Here is a 23,521-nt window from a genome sequence, read left to right on the forward strand (position 1 = left end):
CGTTACAACGCACCAGCAAACTCTAAAGATATTGATCCTGTAAATGCAAGATGTTTTTCATGCATTTTATCAGAATTGTACTGCTATATTTTTTTTTTTCACGTTTTCATACGTTAAAATCAATTGAAAATGAAGTAATTGGCCATGTAAATATTGCGACATTCACCCCAACGGGGTCCTGAGGCGGAGAGGGGGGGGGGGGAATCCTGAAATAATTACAGAATTTCGGGAGAAGGATAAAAACTAAGTCGCTGACAATACCAGTAATAAATGGCAGTGTTAGCCCCTGTGTATGGTTCAAGCCCTCCCGGTTCTGTGGTCCAGCACGGCCTGTCTCAACAGTACCTGTAGCTCTCCAGCGCCACGTGGAACTCCTTCTCGGGTTCAGCCACCCCGATCGCCACCATGCTCCGGGACGTGGGGCAGTACTTCAGCAGAGCGAAGGGAACCGAGAAGTGGTTCTTAATCTGAGAGAGGAACCGCAACAAGGAATGTGTTTGGTTTGAGGTTGACGACGTCCATGGGATTCAAGATTCAAGAATCAAAGGTTTTTATTTGTCACACACTCATACAGGAAATGCAATGGAATGTTTGTGTGGCATACTCAGTATTTTCTATGCTTGAAGAAGAATAAAATACAATAGAATAAAAGTACAATAAAATACAATATATGTTTTAACAGAAATGAAGAATATCATAAAAATATGTCGAATTCAATCTGGATAAACAGGGAGATGTAAAAAAAGGTATTGTGCGATATGGCCAAGTGTCAGAAGGGCCGGTGAAGGCATGGGGGATCTTAAAGGTACGGTGTTAGAGAGGACCTGAAGGGGAAGGGTACCTGCAGCGGCGAGCGCACGGTCATGACCTTGTTGCCCTCGGACGCGTCGATCTGCAGCAGGATGGAGACCACCTCGCTGGGCCCGCGCACGTTGTAGAGCCGGCGGCCCGGCTGGTCCACCGCGATGTTGGAGATCTCGCTGTAGCCCGACGGCACTGGGGAGCAAACACAGGCGTCTCTCATCGGCGGCCAGCATGCAGTGTTGGAATACACAGTCTACATCTAGGTCTTTCTGTCTGTATGTATCTATCTATAGGTGAATGGAGTTCATTTAACAGTACAAAGTATGTGTATTTAAATGTATATATACGATAAAAAATGTGTAGAAATATATCTATAAATACACCTTACTTGTTTATTAGTCAATAAGAACTTCACCCACTTTACCGACACTAAATAAGTACAAACGTTCATCTTCTACAGCAGTTTCAGCGCAGACTCATGGGCCCAAGAAGGGGCCCGTGAACGAATGGAAGAGGCCGGGGCGTACCGATGGTGAGGTTGAACAGGCAGCTCTCCTGCCGCTGCAGCGCCGACAGCTTCCCCCGGGAGGACGACTGGAACATGGAGTGGTCCAGGTCCACACTCTGGCCAACCGCCACCTCCTGCAGCTTGCCCAGCGTGGGGGAGCCCACCACCCGCAGGTTGGCCGAGTGCTGCACCATCAGCGGGAGGCCCAGCGCGTTGCGGATGGTGTAGGGGGCCTTCTCCTTCATCAGGGAGCGGTCGAAGGTGGAGGCGGTGCTCTCGGAGAACGCCTGATTTAAAATAGATTCAACATCAGACTCAATTCGAATTTTGTCTGAAGCAAGATAAAAGTTGGTTACGTTCAAATACAGATTCCATTTTTATTTGCCTGATGCAAGATAAAAGTTGGTTACGTTCAAATACAGATTACATTTGAATTTGTCTGATGCAAGATAAAAGTTGGTTACGTGCAGACAGGTATACATATATATATAGATAGATTAAATATGACAGAATGCCATTTTTGAAGGCTGCTATCATAGGCTGACATAGAAGCTTGTAAGGAGCATGTCCCTGTCTCTGGGTTTTAGCAGCTGTTGGTATCAACAGTAAGATGAAAAGAGCATCCATTTTGATTCCTAGTAAAGCTAGAGGGCAGTATCCAATAATAGTGTCTAATTTAAACATTACTAGCCTGCCAAAGGCAGACAAAGTCAACATTACAACGTTATCATGCTCAGTGTTTGTGTTGCACTGTAGATAATAAGTGACAATGAATTCTGTCCAAAGCTTTGTTTGCACTGTTCCACTTATTCAGCTGGTCTAAATTTGACCAGAGCATTTGACAAAAAGGTTAGACGTCTGTCTGTGTACCTTATCCTGCAAAACGTACAAGAACTTGTATTTCTGTGCAATTCAACACTAAAGAATAACCATTGTTTCTTAACCAATGATACAGGGTCCAAAGTATACTTTTAGAATTAATATTTCACCTGCCAGAGTGGAACAATCTACAGCACACGCATGGTTTAAATATAGAACCCTGGTTTTCTTTTGGGATGGGTTTTGATTGTGGACTACACTGATGGCTTTCCCTTTCGCTATGATTCCCTGGCTGTCCTCATCTCCCTGAGACCGCTGGGTGGGGTAATGAGACCGCCGGGTGGGGTAATGAGACCGCTGGGTGGGGTAATGAGACCGCCGGGTGGGGTACTGAGACCGCTGGGTGGGGTAATGAGACCGCCGGGTGGGGTACTGAGACCCCTGGGTGGGGTAATGAGACCCCTGGGTGGGGTAATGAGACCCCTGGGTGGGGTAATGAGACCCCTGGGTGGGGTAATGAGACCGCCGGTTGGGGTACTGAGACCCCTGGGTGGGGTAATGAGACCGCAGGTTGGGGTACTGAGAATGATGGGTGGGGTACGGTGAGATATGGGTGGGGTACGGTGAGATATGGGTGGGGTAAGGTGAGATATGGGTGGGGTACGGTGAGATATGGGTGGGGTACGGTGAGATATGGGTGGGGTAAGGTGAGATATGGGTGGGGTACGGTGAGACATGGGTGGGGTACGGTGAGATGAGCTGCACCTTGGCCAGGTTGCTGAAGACGCTGAGGGAGCACTGGGACACGGTGATGTTCAGGGTGTCCCTGGAGCAGATGTTGATGGCCGTGCGCGGCTCGGGGAGGACCACAAAGTCGTCTCCCGGCACGGGGCTCTTGTCCTGGACGGGGCTGTTCTTCATCTGCCGTGCGGAGGAAAGGAACAGAACAGAACTGATGTTGGAACATGCAGAAGGAGGCTCGAACAAAAGAATGTCCAGAACAGCTGGATACATATTTGTACATTATTTTGGATTTGAACATTTCAAAGTTCTCAGTTACTAAGTGTTTTTTGGAGAGAAATGCTGAATAAATGCTGAACCACTGATTTATTCCATAATCAAGCAGTCCTAACCACAGATTGGGAAGGTAATTAGGAGAAACCAGCAAGATGAAGTTTGATTTTTCAAATGTCCAACCAGAAACGTATCGAAGAGTTGTGCACAGGTAGCCAGGAAGGTTGGTCAAAAGACAGGAAGGCCGTTGAATCATTTAATTGGGCTGAATGGACTGATTTGACAGGCTTATTTCCAGACTTTGTTGGTATAAGTTACTCGACTTGCACATGCGTGCAATGGTTTACCAGGTTCATATGCTCTGCCTCTGGTTGTTAGAACCTTTGTATCATTGGTACTCTCCATTTAACAGCAATTTGTTAGAAATGCCATCGCTTATTCCATTTGGATCTCAATTCTCAATTCTCTCAAATCTCACCTACAACAGCTTTAAAGGTGACGGATAGATGAGGAACATTTGCTACATATATCCAGCATACATCTATATGGACACGCCCAATTGTGTGATGTCAGAAGAGGCAGATTTTCAAATCAGCTTGTAACGGCTAATCACACTTACACCTGGTGGTAATAATATGTCACCTTTAAAGCCACATAACCGAACAATGTGTAGCACTAAAGTGGACCTTGACGAACACAGCAGTAGTGCGGTCGATACAGGAAGCAGGAAGAGAGCAGCAGTGCAGTGGATGCAGGATGCTGTGTTCTGAACCTACCTCTAGCTTGAGGTTCCAGCGGCGGGTTCCATTATCGACCCTTTCGATCAGAGGTTCCCATATGGCGTGGGTCTCGTTGAAGTAGTTCACCTACAAGGAAACAGAGAGAAACAATACAATAATAACACGATTAGAATAATAGGAGAAGAAAAAATATTACATTTACATTTAGGGCAGTTAGCAGACGCTTTAATACAAAATGACTTACAATAAGTACCAGAAGAAAGAGAAACAATATCGCTGTCTGTACAGTTAATATATTCATAGAAACAAGTGCTAAGCATTTACAATTGCTAGTTTAGATAAATACTCCAACATTAATAGAAACAATAGAACAGAATAATTAACTTTGATGGTACAACTAAATCTGAAACAAAGAACTTGAATTGGAATAAGAACTAAGAATAAGAGTAACACTGACCAGTGGACCACGAGGGTCGTACGATTTACTGTGTCTGTTTGAAGGTTGCGTTTCACTCCCATGAGGCCAGTTTATCGTTAAAGGAAAAAGAGCTCATACCTCCAGGGTCATGTCGGCGCTGAGGTTCAGGAGGGAGGACCAGTTCTTAGCCAGGCCCCTGAAGGAGGACTCGGCCAGCAGCATGGGCACCGTCCGGTGGCCCAACCCGGACGCCATCGTCACCTGGACCACCTGCGGACCAAACTATTACGTGAGAGAGGAACCTTCATCCTTATCTCCCTCCCTTCCTGGATTTTTCCTCTCATCCATTCTTGGATGGGCCTCTTAAAGCCTAGTGAAGATTTAGGATTGATGGGGGAGTTTTGTGGTTTTACTAAAACATCCTGTGAATATAATGTAGAATATATGTAAAAATTCAAGCAATCTGATTATTCAGATAAAAAAAATTGTTGAGCGATCTCATCGTTTTTTTCGGTTGTTCGGCAAAAATCGACGTTTAAGAATGAATCCACCAATAGAAACAGTGAAGCGATGGCCGTACCTTGACCTCCACGCTGAAGCTCTCCCCTACGTTGCGACCGTCCTGCTCCCTGAAGCTCTCGGTGACCTCGCAGGCCTGGTCCACGCCCAGGAACCAGAAGTTACACGCGTAGATGTCCATGACCGACCACAGGCCCCCGACGTCCAGCTTGGGCCCCTGGTCCTGCTGGTCCTGGGGCTTGGTGGTCATGGCCGACATGATGGTCATGACCGTGTTGAGGATGACCGGGGAGATCTGAGGGAGGGATGGGTGACGGGTCAGTGTGAGGAGGTCAGTGAGCTCAAGATACCCTCATAGCACCTTCATATTTTAACTATGCCTTTCTTTTCTCTTATGTATGCATTGTATTTTTATTACTTGTTTTATTATGCACTTTCTACAAGGCATTCTTTTTTACTTTGCCTAGGTTTTCTTTTACTTATGTATTTTATTTTATTTCATGACAATGTTTCTATGTGAGGCCCATTGAGTCTGCCTCGTGTATGAAAAGTGTTAAATAAATAAAGTTGCCATGCCTTGCCTACCAGACTTTATAAACCAACTGTGAATCATCATTGTCGTCTCAAAAAAACAAGACTATCACAGCGTGCAAGACTCAACGTTTTAGAACATTGAACGCATCAAGATATGCCCAAAACGCTTACTTTGACGATGACTTCCTCTACGACCAAAGAACCATTCAGCGGGCGGTTGGGGAGAGTGCTGGTTTCCATGACAACGGAGCACGGCCTCAGAACCTATTGGGCACAATGTAAATACATCTTATTAGCACACGTTTTAGAAGAACTTATGATCTCTTTATAAGGTATTTTGTTTCGATATCACTTTTTTTTTTATCAATTTAAAGAAAAATACACATCTCACAGACTGATTCGATCCAGAGACACCAGCAGTATGAAAAGGAGAATCATGCTTAGTTTTGGTTTTGTTTTCGAGGATTGAATAAGCTTTAAAATTTCTTATTTCTTCTCAAAAAACTTGATTGACTCTTCTAAACACGATCTGTATTATATATGCATCCTGACCGTTTTTTTAACGATCTCACGGTCCAAAAATATATAAACTTTTGAGCAATCTGATTTGTTAATTTATTAATTACAGAAAAAGTGGAATACCAACTCCCTCTCTCTCCCTCACCGTGGTGACAGCCTTGTCCTCCTTGCTGCGGATGAAGGGACAGGCCAGCACCTTGAGCTCCCTGAGGTTAGCCGTCATGTTCTGGGCGCCGTCCGGCTCCAGGCTCAGGCGGACGTCGCACTGGAAGGACGCCACCATGGCCGGGGCGTCCGCCTTCATAAGGTTGGCCACAAACACCACCTCGGGGTCCACCACTACCGCCCTCAGCCGCGTCCTGGGCACCGCAGCTGCAGGGGGGGGAGACGGAGGGGGGGGGTTGTGTTATTATAGAGGATGTTTACGCAAGCACAGCGAAACAACATGGAGGAGTTTTGGTGCTTCGCGGTCTGGGTGAAATGATAGTGTGAGGTAAACTGAAGACCTTCTTTGACATCCATCAGCTGACTTCTAAATAAGAACATTGACCCTCTTTCTATCATCCATAACGATGGCTTTTCCCCCTCAATCTACCCTCCATCCATCCATCTAGCCCTCAATCCATCTGTTTCTAAAACGACCATCCATTAGATGGATGGCCGATTTAGAAACAGATCTAAATGCTGCTAATCAAAGGACCTTCACTTTTAAACTAGGACCTATCGTTTTAAAGACTAAATAGCATATTTATAAATGTGTGAATCTATCAAGGACCCTCATCACTTGACACTTGGCTACTCGATGCAGTCGTAGATGATGTCATTATTTTGGAGTTACCCACTGTCGCCTTACATATAATAAGTTACATAAACATTCATCCCTCCCTCCCATTAGATTAACGGTAGAGATGGATGGTTAGAAACAGATCGATGGACGGCAAGATCGATGGATGGAGGTACATCCACCAGTCATCAGGTCGTCTGACCACCATCAGCGTTACATTACCATTCTGGGTGTGGGCCGTGACTCTTTGCTCCGACAGCTGTTTGAAAGGCAGCTTGTCGCCGTGGGCGGCGACCGGGAGCTGGGCGGGGCCCTGGGGCAGGGCCTTGACGAAGAAGTCCGCCACGGCCATCAGGAACTCCACGCTGGCGCACAGATAGAGTCTCTGCAGCACCGCCACCACCTCCCTCTCGGCGGGGTTCTGGCGGTAGGTGACGTCGATCATGGCGTTCGGGCTTTCCCCCGCCCGCCGGCCCAGCATCCTGTGAGTAGATAAGGTTGGGAGGGTGACGATTCGGTGGAGAGGAGGGGCGGTCGACTGCACCGATCACCAGTTATTGTATTGGCCTTCACAGGGCGACCCCAGCGGTGGGGTGTGTGGCCGCTGGGAGCACAGCCCAGGCTGGTTTTTCCAGACAAAGATTTAGACAGATCACCTGTATGTTGTTAAATAGGGGGTTTCTGGGGTTTCCTGCAGAAAATGTTTTAGCTAAGTTGGTGGGGGTTGCCCTGCAGCTGGTTTATTCAGAGAGCGAATGAAGTTTAGATTATTTTATACTTTTGTATAATATTTTTATTTGTCTTTTTATTTTTATTTTTTTGACACCATAGTTAAGGCGGCAGGCGTGCGTCGCTTAGGCGGCCCCCTAAGCCGTATAGTGCTGTGGGAGACCCTGATATGTTTGTTGTGGGTGTGGAGGCAGGCTTACTGGGAGGTGACCCTCTGCATGCCGCTCCGCAGGTCGTCCAGGGTGCACGCCGTGAGGATGGTGCTGACCTCCAGGCTGTCGTCGGCCAGCAGCTTCCCAGAGGCCCTGAGCTGGTGGAGGGCAAACTGCCCCAGCTGGAGGCTGTCCTGGCGCTGGTCAGGGACCAGCGTCTGGGATGGGAGGGAGGGGGGGGGGGGGGGAGACCAGGAGTTATTGATTGGAGTTTTGTCTTTTAATGGGGTTATCGTTTTAGGGAGCACGAAAGCCTGAATGAAAGTGTGATTGTATGTGATCAAATAAAACAATTTGATGTAGCTAGCTCTGTTCTAATGGCAAAAAGGCCAAAAGCTTATTCCGGCCATGGCTGGACAATAATGCAGTACTTTTGACCATTCAATTGTTAGTAGTTAAACTGTTCTTTGAATCCTTTAAGGACAATGTGTTCTCACAAACTCAATGCTTCAAAAACAAATTTCAGCCTCTAGATGGAGATGTTGAATCAGTAAATATACGCAACTACAGTTGTGGGAACCATGAAACATGACGCCATTTATTTATATAGACTTACTACCAATTGTATATGTATGTGTGTTTTCTGATCAAGAGAAGAAAGACAATGTAAAGAGCCAAAAAAAACGAATTCTAATTGAATAATAACTTAATTGAATTCCAACTCTCTATGGTGAAATACCTGAATGCAAATACAAATGTGTCAACATCAATTAGTTGAGTCCCTCATTTGAACAAGAGGTTACCTGATTGGGGTCGTTGCTGTACAGCACCAGGCACAGGGACTCAAAGTTGAAGTTGAACCTGACCGTTTCAACAGGCTCCTCCTCCGCCTGCCCTCGGGTCTGTCTGGGCTGCACCCCCCCGTCTGAAGAGAAACGCCAAGCTGAGAAACCAAACTGGCTCGCTTCTAAGACCTTTAAAGGTGACATATCATCCCACCAGGTGGGAGTGGGATTAGCCGTTACAAGCCGTTTGGAAAATCGGCCTCTTCTGACATCAGCCACCCAAAGCGCTGGCTCACATTCACCCAGTCATGCCCACATTCACACACCGACGGCGGGGTCAACCCTGCAGGGCGACGGCCAGCTCGTCTGGAGCAACAAGGGTTAGATGCCTCGCTCAGGGACACTCAACAGGAGCCAGGGAACGAACTAGCAACCTTAGGTTACCAGCCAACCCCCCCTGTACCTCCTGAGCTACTGCCGCCCTCCTGTGGGGGTGCCCTCCCTGGGGGGTCCTACCTGGGGCGGGGGAGTCGCTGGTTCTGAGCGGCAGACCGGGTTCTGGTCTGGGGGCGAGCGGCTGCAGCCCGCTGGCCTCTCCCAGGTTCTCAGTCAGGATCCGGAGCAGCACCCTGAGGTCCTCCTGACTCAGCGTCACCTAGGTGACGGAGAGAGCGTTTTTTGTGGCGTCTTTTTTTTTTCCAGTGATTTCTTCTACAACAGTATTCAACTAACTAACTCAAAATAATAATTATCGTGGGGGGGAAAAAATGGGGGGGAAATTGGGGAGCTGTTAGTCACATTTTAACAGGGTTTTTGCTTTTAGGTGGGATTACACCTTTTTAATGCATCAATATTGAAAAAATAAATTGTTTAATAAAACTGACTTCATTTTCAGTGTTATGGGGTATAATTAAAGTATTCAATAATAACAATGATATCAATATGTTCTTGCACAAACCATGCCTTTTGAAAATGATTGAAGATCCTTCAAATGCAGAACATGAGTATGCACTAACTCATGCAATTAAATAAAAATGTCAATTCAATAACAGCACTAGCGTTGTACCCTCATGGGCTTGAGGTCTCCGTCGATCTCAACAGCGGCCATCTTGTTGTACCAGGAGGCGGCCAGGTTCCTCTTGATGCTGAGCACCAGGTTCACGGGCTCCAGGAGCTTTGTACTGAGTCGCTCTGAGGCCGGGTCGATGCAGATCCTGGCGGAACAATCACAGAACAAGTCCATAAATACACATGAGTGTGATCAGCCGTTACAAGCCGTTTTGAAAATGTGCCTCTTCTGACATCACAAGTGGGCGTGTCCACCTAGATGTATGACGGATAGATGAGCAACGTTTGCTGCAGTCCACTGGGTAGGATGGTGGACTGATCTATCCAGCGCACATCTAGGTGGACACGCCCATTTGTGATGTCAGAAGAGGCAGATTTTCAAAACGGCTTTTAACGGCTAATCACACTCACACCTGGTGGTATAACATGTCACTTTTAAGAGTTTATCGGCAAACTTGAAGAAGAACCCCCGGACCCAAACCTGGAGAGTTTGAGCTCAGTGAGCTGGACGTCCATGTTGTCGATGACGGCGGGCAGCGGGCATCCCTCCACGGGGAGGGCGGAGAAGCTGTTCCCCACCGTGATCAGACCCAGGTCCACCTCCAGTGCATTGTGGGACACGGAGGACTGGGGGATGATGATGAGGGGCGCCTGCAGCCGGACGTCCATGGAGAGACGGAAGCTCTTCTGGGCGAAGTCGCGGACGCTGGAGGCGGCCTTCTCCGCCGCCTGGGCCGTGGCGGCGCTCAGGGCCTCCTTGGCCGCGTGGAAGTGGTTGGTGAAGTTCTGGAGAGAGGATGAGGTGAGGCATTATGCTTGTAAAACGTTTTGGTAACTATCGTGTGAAATTCTCCCGCAAAAACACAAAGAATGAAACACAATGCCTGTTTTAACGGATCTAAAGATTATTTTTTGCATTATTTTTAATGCTAAATTATAGAGTTAGATATCGACGGAGGTATGGGTGATAGTTAATCCAATAATAATGGTAGATATTTAATACAAAGCTACTTATAAGTTAGGCAGAGGACCATCAAAGCACACACAGAAAAAAAAGCTTTTCTGGCATAGTGTTATCAACAATACAAGACATATTGCCAACCGCTCGAGGTTGGACAACAGACTCACCAGGAGGGACATGACGAACTTGTGCAGGTAGACCACCTGGATGCAGCCTACGTTGAGCTTGACCCTGCCGTCCACCTTGGAGGTGTCCGTGTAGCCGGGGCCCTCGGTGGCACTGGGGGTCAGGCTCATGGCGAAGCTGAACACCTCGTCCCCCACGATGGAGATGGCCTGCAGCGCACACACAACACACGGCAAGCGCTCGCTTGGATCGGTGAACGGAGCCGGGAGCGATACGCTACCACTTTCTCGCATTCATGAAGACAGATTAGCATAATGAAGCCAAATGTATACTTTTAAACTGCCCTGAGTTTAATAATGATTTTTAATTAATAGAGAAGTAAGCCATACTGTATTGACAAAAGTGACAGCTCAACAGAAAAAAACATTAATCCTCTTGTGACGGATCCCTTATACACTTAAACAAATAAATAGTAATAATTAATATGAATGGAAACAGGTAGCCTTTTCTCTACAATACACAATACAATTAAAACTAACTTAACAACACTATTACCCTGATACATTATGGAACGTGGCCGTTGTTGACATACCTTCTTGTGGATGCTTTTGGGGTCGACGTTGAGGACAATGAAGTCCCTCAGGCGGGCAGAGAGGTGCGTTTGGGGCCCTTGCATCAGTAAGGAGCCATTGACCCCTGAGCAGAAGGGGCACATGGGTTGAATTCAAACGTTCATCTTTATCTAATTTGAAGCATGTTAGTCTTTGGCTATGGTCTTGGATACTCTACCTCCACACAATGTCCCACACCATAACACCAGGGCCTACTGACCCACATGCATGAGCACGGGCAACAAGTGATGAACTATTCCTCTCTCATCATGATATCTTTGAACTTATTGAAGTTCAATAGTTCTAGATATTTAATACAAATGTTTTTGGGATTACATTTGGTTCCACATGCTCATTTAATTATATTTACACACACACACACACACACACACACACACACACACACACACACACACACACACACACACACACACACACACACACACACACACACACACACACACACAGGTGGTGCCCTGGCGATACACCTTTAGGCGTGGTGCCCTTTGCCACACACCTTTAGGTAGACGGCCTCAGTTGAAATGCCGTGTGAGCTGTTGTACCTTGGATTTTGATGTGGGCCATGCTGCAGCTCTGGTCACACACCAGGACGTTGAACGCTCCCAGCTGCATCATCACCTTCAGATCGATGACATCACAGTCTGCAGCCACGCCCGACGGAGCTGGCAGGAACAAAAGGCGTTGGATCCTTTTATCAAAGGGCTTCATTGTGGCCAGGACATTTGAATGCATGTTTCAACCACAAACACATCCTCACCACAATAGCCTTTTAAACATTGAATCAATGAAAATTAAGCTCCTCTTATTTGCATTATATTGCATTAACACCACTGCCCTTGTTATATTTAGGATGGGTTTGTTATCTTTGGGATGTTTGAGTTGACTCTTGTAACAATGAGCTTTGAAGCGTTGGACAATAGCCACTACAATCACAATAAAAAAGGGTGGAACACTGTATGGTATTGCTGGCTATTGGGGGATTTCCAGTAAACAAATAAAACAAATATCCATGTGAGCTTCCAATCACAACTGTTATCAATTGGTAGGAGAGGGCTATCACCCTGCAGTCAATTATTTTCATTGTAAGATAACACTTGACTGACGGGAAAGATCCCAATACGGCTCCAGGAATCCCCTGCATCTCTCGTCTCCTGTTCAGCCAGGATGTTTTGGTTCATTACAGAGTGGGTCAACAAGAGAGCTGCCAGAGTTAATTAAACAACGTCCCATGACCAGGGATCCTCTGCTCATCAGCCAGCAGACCTCCTGACTGCTGGTCTACGCTAAGCTTATTTTAGTTTAGCTTAGCGTGCGTGTGTGTTCGTGTCTATGAAGATGTATGTGTGTGTGTGTATGTGTGAGTGTGGTCACTAACATGAACTAGGCTTCAGTACACACTCCTATAGCAAGACATATTTGTTCTCCGACTATGAGATCTACACTTCACACACTTTATAGAATTATGGAATATTTTCCATAATACTCTGTGTCAGAAATACAAATTTACCATATTTAAAACAAGGAAAACAAAAAAACAAAATATAAAAAGGGCATCGACCAACAGCAGCCGCAGCTGTGTTTCATTAGTGTTTAGAAAGGCCTTACTGGACTTAGCAGAGAGCGCCTTGCTGGGCTCCTCTGCTTTGGGTCTGGGCTCCCTCTCTGGGGAGGGAGGGCTGTCTGAGGTCAGAGCCGTGGACAGGAAGTTCATGGTGGACAGGAGCGCTTCGGTGTGCAGCAGCACGTCCAGCGAGGAGAAGGTGACCTGGAGGGAGGTTTTTGTGTGTAACTTTTGTGGTAATTTACCTTTGTGTTTCACGTAGCAGCCATGCCTGTCTGTTTGTGAGGTTGATGCGTAGTGAGAGAAGAAAGAGGAAGAGAGAGAAGAGAGAGGTAGAGAGGTAGAGAGGGAGAGAGAGAGAGAGAGAGAGAGAAAAAGAGAGGGAGAAGAAGAGAGGAAGAGAGGAAGAGAGAGAGAGAGAGCTTGGATCACAGTGTGGTTGTGCTGTCTCACATTGATCATTTGCTCCGTGTTCTTGTACACAGTCTTGAAGTTGGGACAGTCTCTGTCCGCCTGGAGAGAAACAAGGCAGAACAACTTACTAAGTGCCTTCCCTGCCTCTAATCAGAGTCTCATCATGACCATAAAACCGCATACGAAACCATGAGCAGAAAATATACATTAATTTACTACCAATGGTTGCCAGAATGTGCCATGACTCATATTTGTTATAGATGGCACAGCCTGGTTTATTGAAAGCTGATATTACGTGTTATAACCCTGCATTAGTGCACTGTTTGCCTTTGGGAAACATTCAATTAGGAATCTCAGCGGGAGTCAGAGTCCCCCTCTCCATCGCCCAAGCGAAGAGGCAGTAGCTTCTAGACCGGCAACCAAACATGTCTGTGTTGTCTCCGACGTGCCTGGAATCAGAGCTATGGTTATGGAACGGGGGGCCATATGGGCAATGGATCCCCAGGTATGGCTGCCATCAAGACGTAGCCTGATGATTCAGGAAACATGTTTCATGTTTTCTTGTTACACCTAACAGGATGTTACCACCGGTTGAGCTATTATGTAAAATCATTTCGTACATTGTTTGCCACAGAGAACAAAATGAGTAAGTTTGCGTGCTCATTTTGTTAGGTCACCTTCTAATCCTTTTGTGTGATACACCAAGTGGCTCAGACTATGTTATTAAGTTGCATAATCTCTAAGCCTGTATCAACATATATATCAGCGTCAGGCATTGATGAGTCAGCTACCCTGATGGGAATTTTAACAGACTTAAAGCACACCCCGGTCCCGAGACATGCAAAGCACACCAGTAACTAGTATCAATATAAAACAGGACGGTGTGTGTGTTTACCTTGAAGTACTGCACTTTGAGAAGCTCCGCTCCAGACTCCACAGAGGAGCTGATCAAACACAGGGGCTCTCCGCCAGAGCCTGTCCGCCGGAGAGTGGACACACAAGAGGGTCAGGGACACACACAATGCCCATTTGAAATAGCCTTCAAAGAGATGCGCGTCGTTCACTACGTGACTGGTAGACACACAAACGCACGCACGCAAACACACACACACACACACACTGTAGAGGTACATTTGGAGAGAGAAATAAACATACGCATCGCACTGTCCTTTAAAAACCTAATGTGGATTTATTCATTGATGCGAAAGTACTGTATCATTTTGGTTTATTCCACAAGCATAAACGCTCTAAAAGCTTTCCTTTCACCATTTTGCCATTAATGACTCAAGTAGAAAGGCCCTTGTGGAATGAGATTCATTAAACTAATAATATCATAAAATGTAACTATAATAATGATGCATATTAATCATTTTACATCATGTCATTGTTTGAATGAGTTGTGGTGATCGTCATGGTTACAGACCTGTGAACTCCAGGCACTTCATTGAGATCTTCTTGATGTAGGTGGTGGCACACATGTCAGACTTCCTGACTTTGGTGTCTATTCCCAGTTGGGCCATGTGGAAAACCAGGAAGGCCTTCTCCTTCTGCTCTTGTGACTTGGTGAGCGTCACCACCACCTTCAACATCACACACACACACACACACACCCACACACACACACACACACACACACACACACACACACACACACACACACACGAACACACACACACACACGAAATGGAGCATTGTAACCTTCATCAAATGATTACAGTCTCAAAGGATTCTTTTTATTTTCTGAATCTTTAGGCTTACTGAGGGGGCAGCCTACAGGTTCAACACAGTCTATATGGTGCTATAACTTTTCCATGACACTGGGTGAGAACTTAAAGGGGTCAGTGAGAGACGATGTGCTGCACCTCTTTGATTTCAAAGTTGAGAAGAACGTTGAGCGCGTTTTCTTCCACCGCTCCGTTGGTCAGGAGGGGCTGGTCTCCTGGTCGCACTGGGAGAGACCCAGGCCCCGCCTGCTCTGCAGCCAGCACTGCCTTCTCTAGGAGGGGGAACCATGCAGACGTTACAACCACACACGTTGGATTAAGAGGTCACTCGCGGTCCAATATTGTTCTAGTCACCAGAACAATATTGGACTGGGAGTTACTTCGGAATCCAGAATCTAGTTGAACATGCAAGAATAAGAAGAAAAGGAACCAGTACAAATCACAAACTCATTGTACACAGTGCAGCATGCTGAAAACCAATGTGCTGTGTAATGCGACACTTGCATAATATAATAAATGGGGGGGGGGGGGGTACCTTGGGACCCCTGTGTCCTTAAGACCCTTTGGTGTTCTTTGCTGCCCTCTCCAATGTTCTCCACCAAGATCTTCATCAACACGCCAAAGTCTTCCTCGCCCAGAGTCATCTGGAGACACGGAAGATGGAAATGAAATGAAAACACCGAGATCACATCGCAAACAGTGCTCAGAGCGCGCGACAACTGTGATACGTCGGAACAGAAGGGTGTTGTGTTGACTCACATTCATGGACTTGAGCACGCCTTTGACCTGCACACCGGGGATCTTGGTGAACCACGAGGCGGCCAGGTTACGGTGGATGAGAAGCTCCAAGTTGATCGGTTGCAGGATCTCGATGTCTGGTTGTTGAGAGTCCCGCTTCACTGTGGTTCTATGAGCAGATATGGAGGTTAGGGTGAATGGGTGACCTCGGTATAGATATGTCCATTATATATACAGGTGCTGGTCATATTATTAGAATATCATGAAAAAGTTGATTTATTTCATTAATTCCATTTAGAAAGTCAAACCTGTAGAATGTATACATTCATTCCAAACAGACTGATACATTATAAGTGTTTTTTGCCAAAAAGAAGATGGTTATAGCTGACAACCAATGAAAACCCTAAATTCAACATCTCAGAAAATTAGAATATGGTGAAAAGGTCAGATATTGAAGACACCTGGTGCCACACTCTAATTAGCTAACTAACTCAAAACACCTGGAAAAGCCTTTAAATGGTCTCTCGTTTTGATTCTGTATGACACACAATCATGGGGAAGACTGCTGACTTGACAACTGTCCAAAAGATGACCATTGATACTTTAAAGAAGGAGGGCAAGACACAAAAGGTCATTGCCAAAGAGGTTGGATGTTCCCAGAGCTCTGTGTCCAAGCACATTAATAGAGAGGCGAAGGGAAGAAAAAGATGTGGTAGAAAAGAGTGTACAAGCAAGAGGGATAAACGCGCCCTGGAGAGGATTGTCAAACAAAACCGATTCAAAAATGTGAGGGAGATCCACAAAGAGTGGACTGTAGCTGGAGTCAGTGCTTCAAGAAGCACCACACACCGACGTATGCAAGATATGGGCTTCAGCTGTCGCATTCCTCGTGTAAAGCCACTCTTGAATAAGAGACAACGTCAAAAGCGTCTCGCCTGGGCTCAAGACAAAAAGGACTGGACTGCTGCTGAGTGGTCCAAAGTTATGTTTTCAGATGAAAGTAAATTTTGTATCTCCTTTGGAAATCAAGGTCCCAGAGTCTGGAGGAAGACAGGAGAGGCACAGAATCCACGTTGCCTGAAGTCCAGTGTAAAATTTCCACAGTCAGTAATGGTCTGGGGTGCCATGTCATCTGCTGCTGTTGGTCCACTGTGTTTCCTGAGGTCCAGGGTCAATGCAGCAGTCTACCAGGAAGTTTTAGAACACTTTATGCTGCCTGCCGCGGACCAACTTTATGGAGGTGACGATTTCATTTTCCAACATGACTTGGCACCTGCACACAGTGCCAAATCTACCAGTGCCTGGTTTAAGGACCATGGTATCCCTCTTCTTGATTGGCCTGCAAACTCACCTGACCTTAACCCCATAGAAAACCTATGGGGTATTGTGAAGCGGAAGATGCGAGATGCCAGACCCAACAATGCTGAAGAGCTGAAGGCCACTATTAAAGCAACCTGGGCTCTCATAACACCTGAGGAGTGCAACAGACTGGTCGACTCCATGCCACGCCGTATTGCTGCAGCAATTCAGGCAAAAGGAGCTGCAACTAAGTATTGATTGCCATACATGCTGAAACTTTCCATGTTCATACTTTTCAGTTGGCCCACATTTCTAAAAAATCATTTTTTGTACTAGTCGTAACTAATATTCTAATTTTCTGAGATACTGAATTTGGGATTTTCAGTAATTGTCAGTACTAATCATCCAAATTAAAAGAAATAAACATTTCAAATATATCACTCTGTGTGTAATGAATTGATATAATATGTAAGTTTCACGTTCTGAATATAATTACTGAAATAAATCAACTTTTTCATGATATTCTAATAATTTGACCAGCACCTGTATATATATATATATATATATATAGGTGTAACGTTTAACATATATGCAGACATCAGTAATATGTCACTGATTATCCAAACCATACAACTGAACACCAATTGCTTCTCCTGCCGACTTCTTGGTAAATGCTGTGTCCTGCTTGCTTGTCTCTTGTGTGCTCCTGTCCTGTGCAGGTCATGTTCTAAGTTAATTGTGCTGCATGTTTGTGTTTTTATGCTGCTGTATATGTTTGTGCTGCATGTTTATGCTTTAGGCTGATGTATGTCTGTGCTACATGTTTGTGCTTTATGCTGCTATATATGTTTGTTCTGCATGTTTGTGTTCTATGCTGCTGAATGTGTTTTTATTGTAGGTGCATTTGTCCTGCTCTAATCTACTGTTTTGTGCACTTTCCTATAATGTTTAATGTACACTGTGTTTTAGTGTCTGCTTATTTTATTGTTGGTTTGCCATTGTCTGTCAATTCATTCTTACTACTATGTTGTTTTTTAATCTTTGTTTATATGCATTTTATTTCTGTAATTTTAGGTTGCCTTTTGAATATCTGGCAGGGGACAACAGACGAAAACTAGCCTCTCAGGCTAACTCTGGCTCACTTACATTTTGAATGTTGATTAGTGTGCAATGTCCCTGAACTAAACCAATAAAATAAATAAAATAACAGCTTTTAAAACTTTTAAAACAATCAATTAAATTTCCTTCTCAAACGTTCGCCATGAGCCAACCACAATCAATGCAATGTTTCATCACACCAAATATCTTTTGGGGCTTAGCAGGCAAAAAGGCCCTAGGATATGTGAGAAAGGATCAACTACATTTGACGAAGGCATTATGATTCGTCTTGTGTGGTGTTGTTTTTTAAAAGACTAGTTACGTCTTCAGTTACCTGGAGAGTTTCAGCTGTGTCAACTTGACATCCATCTTCTCCAGCACGGCAGGGAGCGGCAGATGGCCCTCGCTGGGGATCAGGGAGAAGCTGTTCCCCACCGTGATCAGACCCAGGTCCACCACAAAGGCATTGTGGGACACGGAGGACTGGGGGATGACGATGAGGGGCGCCTTCAGCCGGACGTCCATGGAGAGACGGAAGCTCTTCTGGGCGAAGTCGCGGACGCTGGAGGCGGCCTTCTCCGCCGCCTGGGCCGTGGCGGCGCTCAGAGCCTCCTTGGCCGTCTGGAAGTTGTCCACAAACATCTAAAGAAAGGGGGGAGGAAGGTGGCCGAGACCCAGGCAGGTGAGAAACACACTGGGTTGGCTCGAACACTTGGATCACACAGAGGGGCCATGGAGGGAATCCGGTTTGGGTTGAGGAGTTGTGAGGATTTCACGGCTTCAATTTTTCTTTGAATATATGTGTATTTAAAGAAATACATTAAATTAGTAAATCATGCAATGCAGAATAAATACAGTAAAATCAATAATACAAATGAAAACTCTACAAAAATTTAAAGAGGTGAAATCACACAGTTGATGTCAAATGAGAGGAAGTAGGGTGGAACAAATAACACAAATAATGGTTCAAAGTGAGAGTTGAGTCAGAGTTGAGTGAGAGTTGGGTTGACAGAGTGGGTTAAGTATTGTTACATGGTGCACATGAAAAGCATTCCGCATTGTATGCCAAGACAAACCATTCCAGAATAAGACTTTTTAATAAGGCTCAAACAGAATAGGATTAAGAGTTTTTCCCTACATGGTGTAGCAAATTTATTGGGTTCACTGCAAAGAACAATTCAACCAGCAACCAGCACATTGTATGCCTAACCGGACGCTTTCTGAATTTCTCTGCTGTGCCGAACCCGAGTCATTCGCTACAGAACGTAAGGCAAACCAGATCCAGTTACTAATGTACAAGACCTCAGCCTTCTCTCTACAATGCTCACAAGTCATCGAGGCACTGACATGCAGTCAGGAATCATTGCAGGGTAATTAGAAGCAATACAAGGTCAAGACCGCAAACATACATTTACTTTCTGTTTGCATCCGTACATCTCATTACACCGAACACTGCTCAAATATCCTCAACCATCCATCCATGAGAAGCTATTCGATTATTAGTTGGTTCGCTAATTATTTCTGTAGTTTTGTTGTAACATCTTTTACTGATGCCCTACAAAGGATTCAATCAGATTAACAATCGCTTATTATTTCTGTATTTTGTTGCATCACTTTTTACTGATGCCCTACAAAGGATTGAATCTGATTATGAATCTATATTCAGACAACTCCGGTGTGCTTGTTTCCGATGCATCATTGTTCTTTGCCTCATGCCATCTGCTAGGCCGGTAAATTAAGTGTTTCCCACCCTAAAGCGGCGTCCGAGTCACTGCAGTGGCCTCATCCGATAGGCTAAACAGTGCTTTTCATCTACTGTACCTAATGTCACAAAGGGGAGGGTTTACAAAATCAAATCACAGCTTTGGGAACAGGGTGAATGTTGGAACATTGAAACCGGATAAAGAGGCTATTCAACGTGGGACTCAAACTAATTGTCAGATACAGCAAATATGTGAGCTTGGAGTACTTGGAGTAATTATCCTCACGCCCTCACAACGAATATATTGTCTCTTTTGTTTACTGCATAACTTGTGGTGCCCTACAGATTGTCGAGACATTGAGAAGCACTGGGGAGATGTGCAGTGTTGGAGTAACATGCATCTTGCATGGACTTTATATTAAGTATGCCATTCATACTTTTTATGAGGGCATCCTAGCACCTGTGTGTTTACCAAGTCAAGAGACTACTGGGTTAAATGCCACCTTATGTTGTCAGAGAAGGTGTGGCTTAATAAAGATTAAACATTGTCCAGGATATAACCACACTGCTTTGTTACCGACAAGAGTATTCCTCCTATTTGGATTTCCCGTGTCCAGTTATGATACACTATATAAAGTTAATAACTATAGGTGATAACTCTATAAAACCTTTATGATACAAGCAGCAGGGCTTCTGTGAGTGAGGCTGCCAAGCAAGACGTTCTTGTTTTCTGTTAATATTTTATAATGCAGTTCAGTGCTGCATGCCAGTGGTTGTACCTCATCCCCAGAAGGACACTGAAAGCTAAGAAATGTCTGGAAAGAACAAGAGACAGTTAAGCACACAAAAAAATAAAATAAATAGAAGACAACACATGACATAGAAGACAAGGAATCAGTATGCACACAAGCGTGTGCATATTATCGTTTTTCTATATGTTTTTTACAAAAAACGGTAAATCTTCAACTATGCACGGCACCTTTGTTTCCCAAGCCAGATAATATGTCCGCAACTATTTGAACCATAGTGAAGTGTGTGCCTATCAAAATTCCAAAAACGAACACGGTTTTAAAGCAATATCAATGACACGGATACAACCTTTAGATAACAAAAGAAAAACAAATGATACACATAGTGGCTGCATCGTGGCACCAAAGACGAGAAATAAAACCCAGGGCGAAAAAAGGGACCAAGACCGACGGAGGTTTGTGTTCTCACCAGCAGGGAGACGAGGAACTTGTGCAGGTACACAATCTGGATGCAGCCCAGTCGGAGGGTGACCTTCCCGTCCACCTTGGAGGTGTCCGAGTAGCCCTCTCCCTCGGTGGCACTGGGGTATAGGGACAGCTTGAAGCTGAACACCTCCTCGCCCATGATGGATACCGCCTGCAACCAGATTAGTCGGCATCCAGTCATAATCAACATGAATAGTGGGATGATTAGTGAACTGTGCTGCAACCTTTCACTACAGCTACTTCTACTGTTGCAGACTCTAAAGGCAGATATGGCAGCTTTCCCAAATAAAGGACAGGTCTCTCTCTGAACTAAGAACATGCGTTTCTATGTATACACATGTATGCCTATTTGAACAGCAAATGATGAAACTCATTCCGGAACGAAACCATGACTTAGGGAAATTTGCAAGCATTGTTTTTTTAGTTCAATGTACCTTTTTATGAATCGTTTTTGGGTCAACGTCCATGACCACAATGTCTCGGAGTCGTGCAGACACCTGTGTTTCCTTGGCCTGGACCAGGACTGACACGTCGATGCCTAAGCAACAGACCACAATAAAGAGATGATGAAACTTAAGTCAATGGAGTCATGCATGCTCAAGGTTATAAATAGGATCACAATATGATGATTTAAATGCAAATAGAGAAAAGGACAGCCTACCTTGAACTCTGATGTCAGCGATACTACGTTGGTCATCATACACTTCCACATGGAAGCATCCCAGCATGGCAAACAGCTTGAGGTTAAACACACCACCATCCTTGGAGCCTTTTGACACTGACAAACCATTACGGGCACACATTATAAACATACGATAGGTATTTGTTGACTGATAAAATGTTTTTGGTTTACCTTCATCCAATACTACAAAATAGTTTGTTCATTGCCATTTAGTGTCTTATGGATCACAGACAGACAGACAGACAGACAGACAGACAGACAGACAGACACCCACACACACAGACACACACACAGACACACACACACAACACACACACACACACACACAAAGCACAAAGCACGTGGGGTTGAAGCCAGACTTAAAATGTAAAACGTGTCTTCGCTGAATCCCTGCATTAAACGTCTAGAAGGAAAGGATATATTAATGGCTTTTCATTATTTGTATTTTGTTGAGCTCACCCGTCTTGCCCGGCCCGGCCCTTTCCACCTGCCTCCTGCTGTCTGTGTCCCTGGAGGCGATGAGCTCCGAGGGCAAAGCGCTGCTCAGGTAGTTGATGGTGGACAGCAGAGCTTTGGTGTGGAGCAGGAAATCCAGCGAGGAGAACTCCACCTGGGGACCACGAGAAAGATGGAGAAAGGTCACACACCTAGAGGCAGCTCCCTTCCTTTCTCCAATTGAAAGGCGCCTTGTTAGTTAGCATTTGTATTATCACTACAGCCAAGAAGATTTTCTGCAGATATGCCATCCGATCCATTCGTTATTCACGCAGTTATTATAGTCTATTGCTAATTAAATTACAAATCCAAACCAGTCTACAAGTGGGATACTACCCTGCCTTTGGTTCTGTCAATATCAGGCCTAAAGCCTTTGACGTCTCTGCCTTCAATGTTAATCTTCAAATAATCGACACCCATGGGTTCTCTGGAGGTGCTGGGTAAATGCTACCAGTGGGATCAAGTTCAATTGAACCACTTTTTCATCACTCAGTAGGAAATGCATTGCATGTACTCAGAATGTTCAAAACACCATTGCTACTCAGTAGTTAATACCCTCCACATACTCAGCAAGTAAAACACTACATGTGCTGCATGTGTAATATGTGGGCCAGTTTTGTCATTAACTATGTCGCCAGCTGGAATTTGCTGACTGAGAGTTTTGTTTGGAGCCAAGAGATTGTCTGATCTGTTTCCAGACTATGCAAAACTTCAGGTAAACTTGCAAGTCTTAGGCGTGCTTCTTGTTTACACAAGACAAATACCGAGATTCTGTTTTGAATCAAGATAAAACAAACTCCTTTGTCCACCAAAGGGCACAGTCTAATCAGCTTATTCAGGCGTGGTGGATGTTTATGAGAGATCCACACTTGGTATGCACCTGCACATACTATCAGGTCGGACAAGGGCCATGGATCGTATTGAGCTCTGTATAAAAAAGGAAATGTTATACTGCTGTTATTGCTTTTGGATTTCGCCCTATTGTCCCTAAAAACATTGACACAACATATGACGGCTAACCCACAGTAAATATGCAGTTGCCCACACATTAACCTGCGATTTAAATGACCAGCTTGTTATAAAATCTAAAGTCTTCCGGCCACATTTGTAAAAAAGAGAAAAAAGGTTATAAAATACTGGAATGGAGAGAATGGCAATTTGTATAAAAATAGTTTAAAAATACACCAATAAATATTCTCTGTGCTTATGTAAAAGATGTCCCTGTGAGGAGGTGTTGATGATGGGTATCATCTATCCCTGTCGGCCTCGAAGGCCTTCTGTATCCACGGTTACGCCTCAAACATAACAAATGAGCTGGTGCATCACTCACCTTCAGTGTCTGCTCAGTGTTGTCATAGGCAGATTGGAAGCTTGGCCCATTAGAATCAGCCTGGGAAAACGCACACGCACACACACACAAAGATAATAATAGGATAATAATAAGATTAGGCTTCTTAATAG

At 45.0% G+C, this 23,521-nt stretch overlaps 1 protein-coding gene across 3 annotated transcripts in view; it reads right to left on the reverse strand.

The window, feature by feature from the left end:
• The window catches only part of vps13c (vacuolar protein sorting 13 homolog C), a 61,232-nt gene that overhangs the window by 18,097 nt on the left and 19,614 nt on the right, over positions 1-23,521 (reverse strand). For all 3 annotated transcript variants that reach the window (XM_030377388.1, XM_030377389.1, XM_030377390.1), the window contains 31 exons: positions 23,391-23,450; positions 22,025-22,175; positions 21,545-21,661; positions 21,318-21,421; positions 20,867-21,034; positions 18,281-18,588; positions 15,571-15,718; positions 15,347-15,455; positions 14,950-15,083; positions 14,511-14,667; positions 13,983-14,062; positions 13,127-13,186; positions 12,718-12,877; positions 11,655-11,774; positions 11,073-11,176; positions 10,522-10,689; positions 9,875-10,179; positions 9,392-9,539; positions 8,842-8,980; positions 8,344-8,465; positions 7,589-7,758; positions 6,882-7,141; positions 6,021-6,247; positions 5,528-5,620; positions 4,884-5,117; positions 4,442-4,573; positions 3,922-4,011; positions 2,897-3,052; positions 1,332-1,599; positions 842-996; positions 346-467 (listed from right to left, as the gene is read on the reverse strand). In XM_030377388.1, the coding sequence (XP_030233248.1) occupies positions 346-467; positions 842-996; positions 1,332-1,599; positions 2,897-3,052; positions 3,922-4,011; positions 4,442-4,573; positions 4,884-5,117; positions 5,528-5,620; positions 6,021-6,247; positions 6,882-7,141; positions 7,589-7,758; positions 8,344-8,465; positions 8,842-8,980; positions 9,392-9,539; positions 9,875-10,179; positions 10,522-10,689; positions 11,073-11,176; positions 11,655-11,774; positions 12,718-12,877; positions 13,127-13,186; positions 13,983-14,062; positions 14,511-14,667; positions 14,950-15,083; positions 15,347-15,455; positions 15,571-15,718; positions 18,281-18,588; positions 20,867-21,034; positions 21,318-21,421; positions 21,545-21,661; positions 22,025-22,175; positions 23,391-23,450 (4,769 nt within the window). The remainder of the gene's footprint in view (positions 1-345; positions 468-841; positions 997-1,331; positions 1,600-2,896; positions 3,053-3,921; positions 4,012-4,441; positions 4,574-4,883; positions 5,118-5,527; positions 5,621-6,020; positions 6,248-6,881; positions 7,142-7,588; positions 7,759-8,343; positions 8,466-8,841; positions 8,981-9,391; positions 9,540-9,874; positions 10,180-10,521; positions 10,690-11,072; positions 11,177-11,654; positions 11,775-12,717; positions 12,878-13,126; positions 13,187-13,982; positions 14,063-14,510; positions 14,668-14,949; positions 15,084-15,346; positions 15,456-15,570; positions 15,719-18,280; positions 18,589-20,866; positions 21,035-21,317; positions 21,422-21,544; positions 21,662-22,024; positions 22,176-23,390; positions 23,451-23,521) is intronic.

The sequence above is a fragment of the Gadus morhua genome, chromosome 14, assembly GCF_902167405.1.
Source record: "Gadus morhua chromosome 14, gadMor3.0, whole genome shotgun sequence".
In the NCBI taxonomy this organism is placed as follows: domain Eukaryota; kingdom Metazoa; phylum Chordata; class Actinopteri; order Gadiformes; family Gadidae; genus Gadus; species Gadus morhua.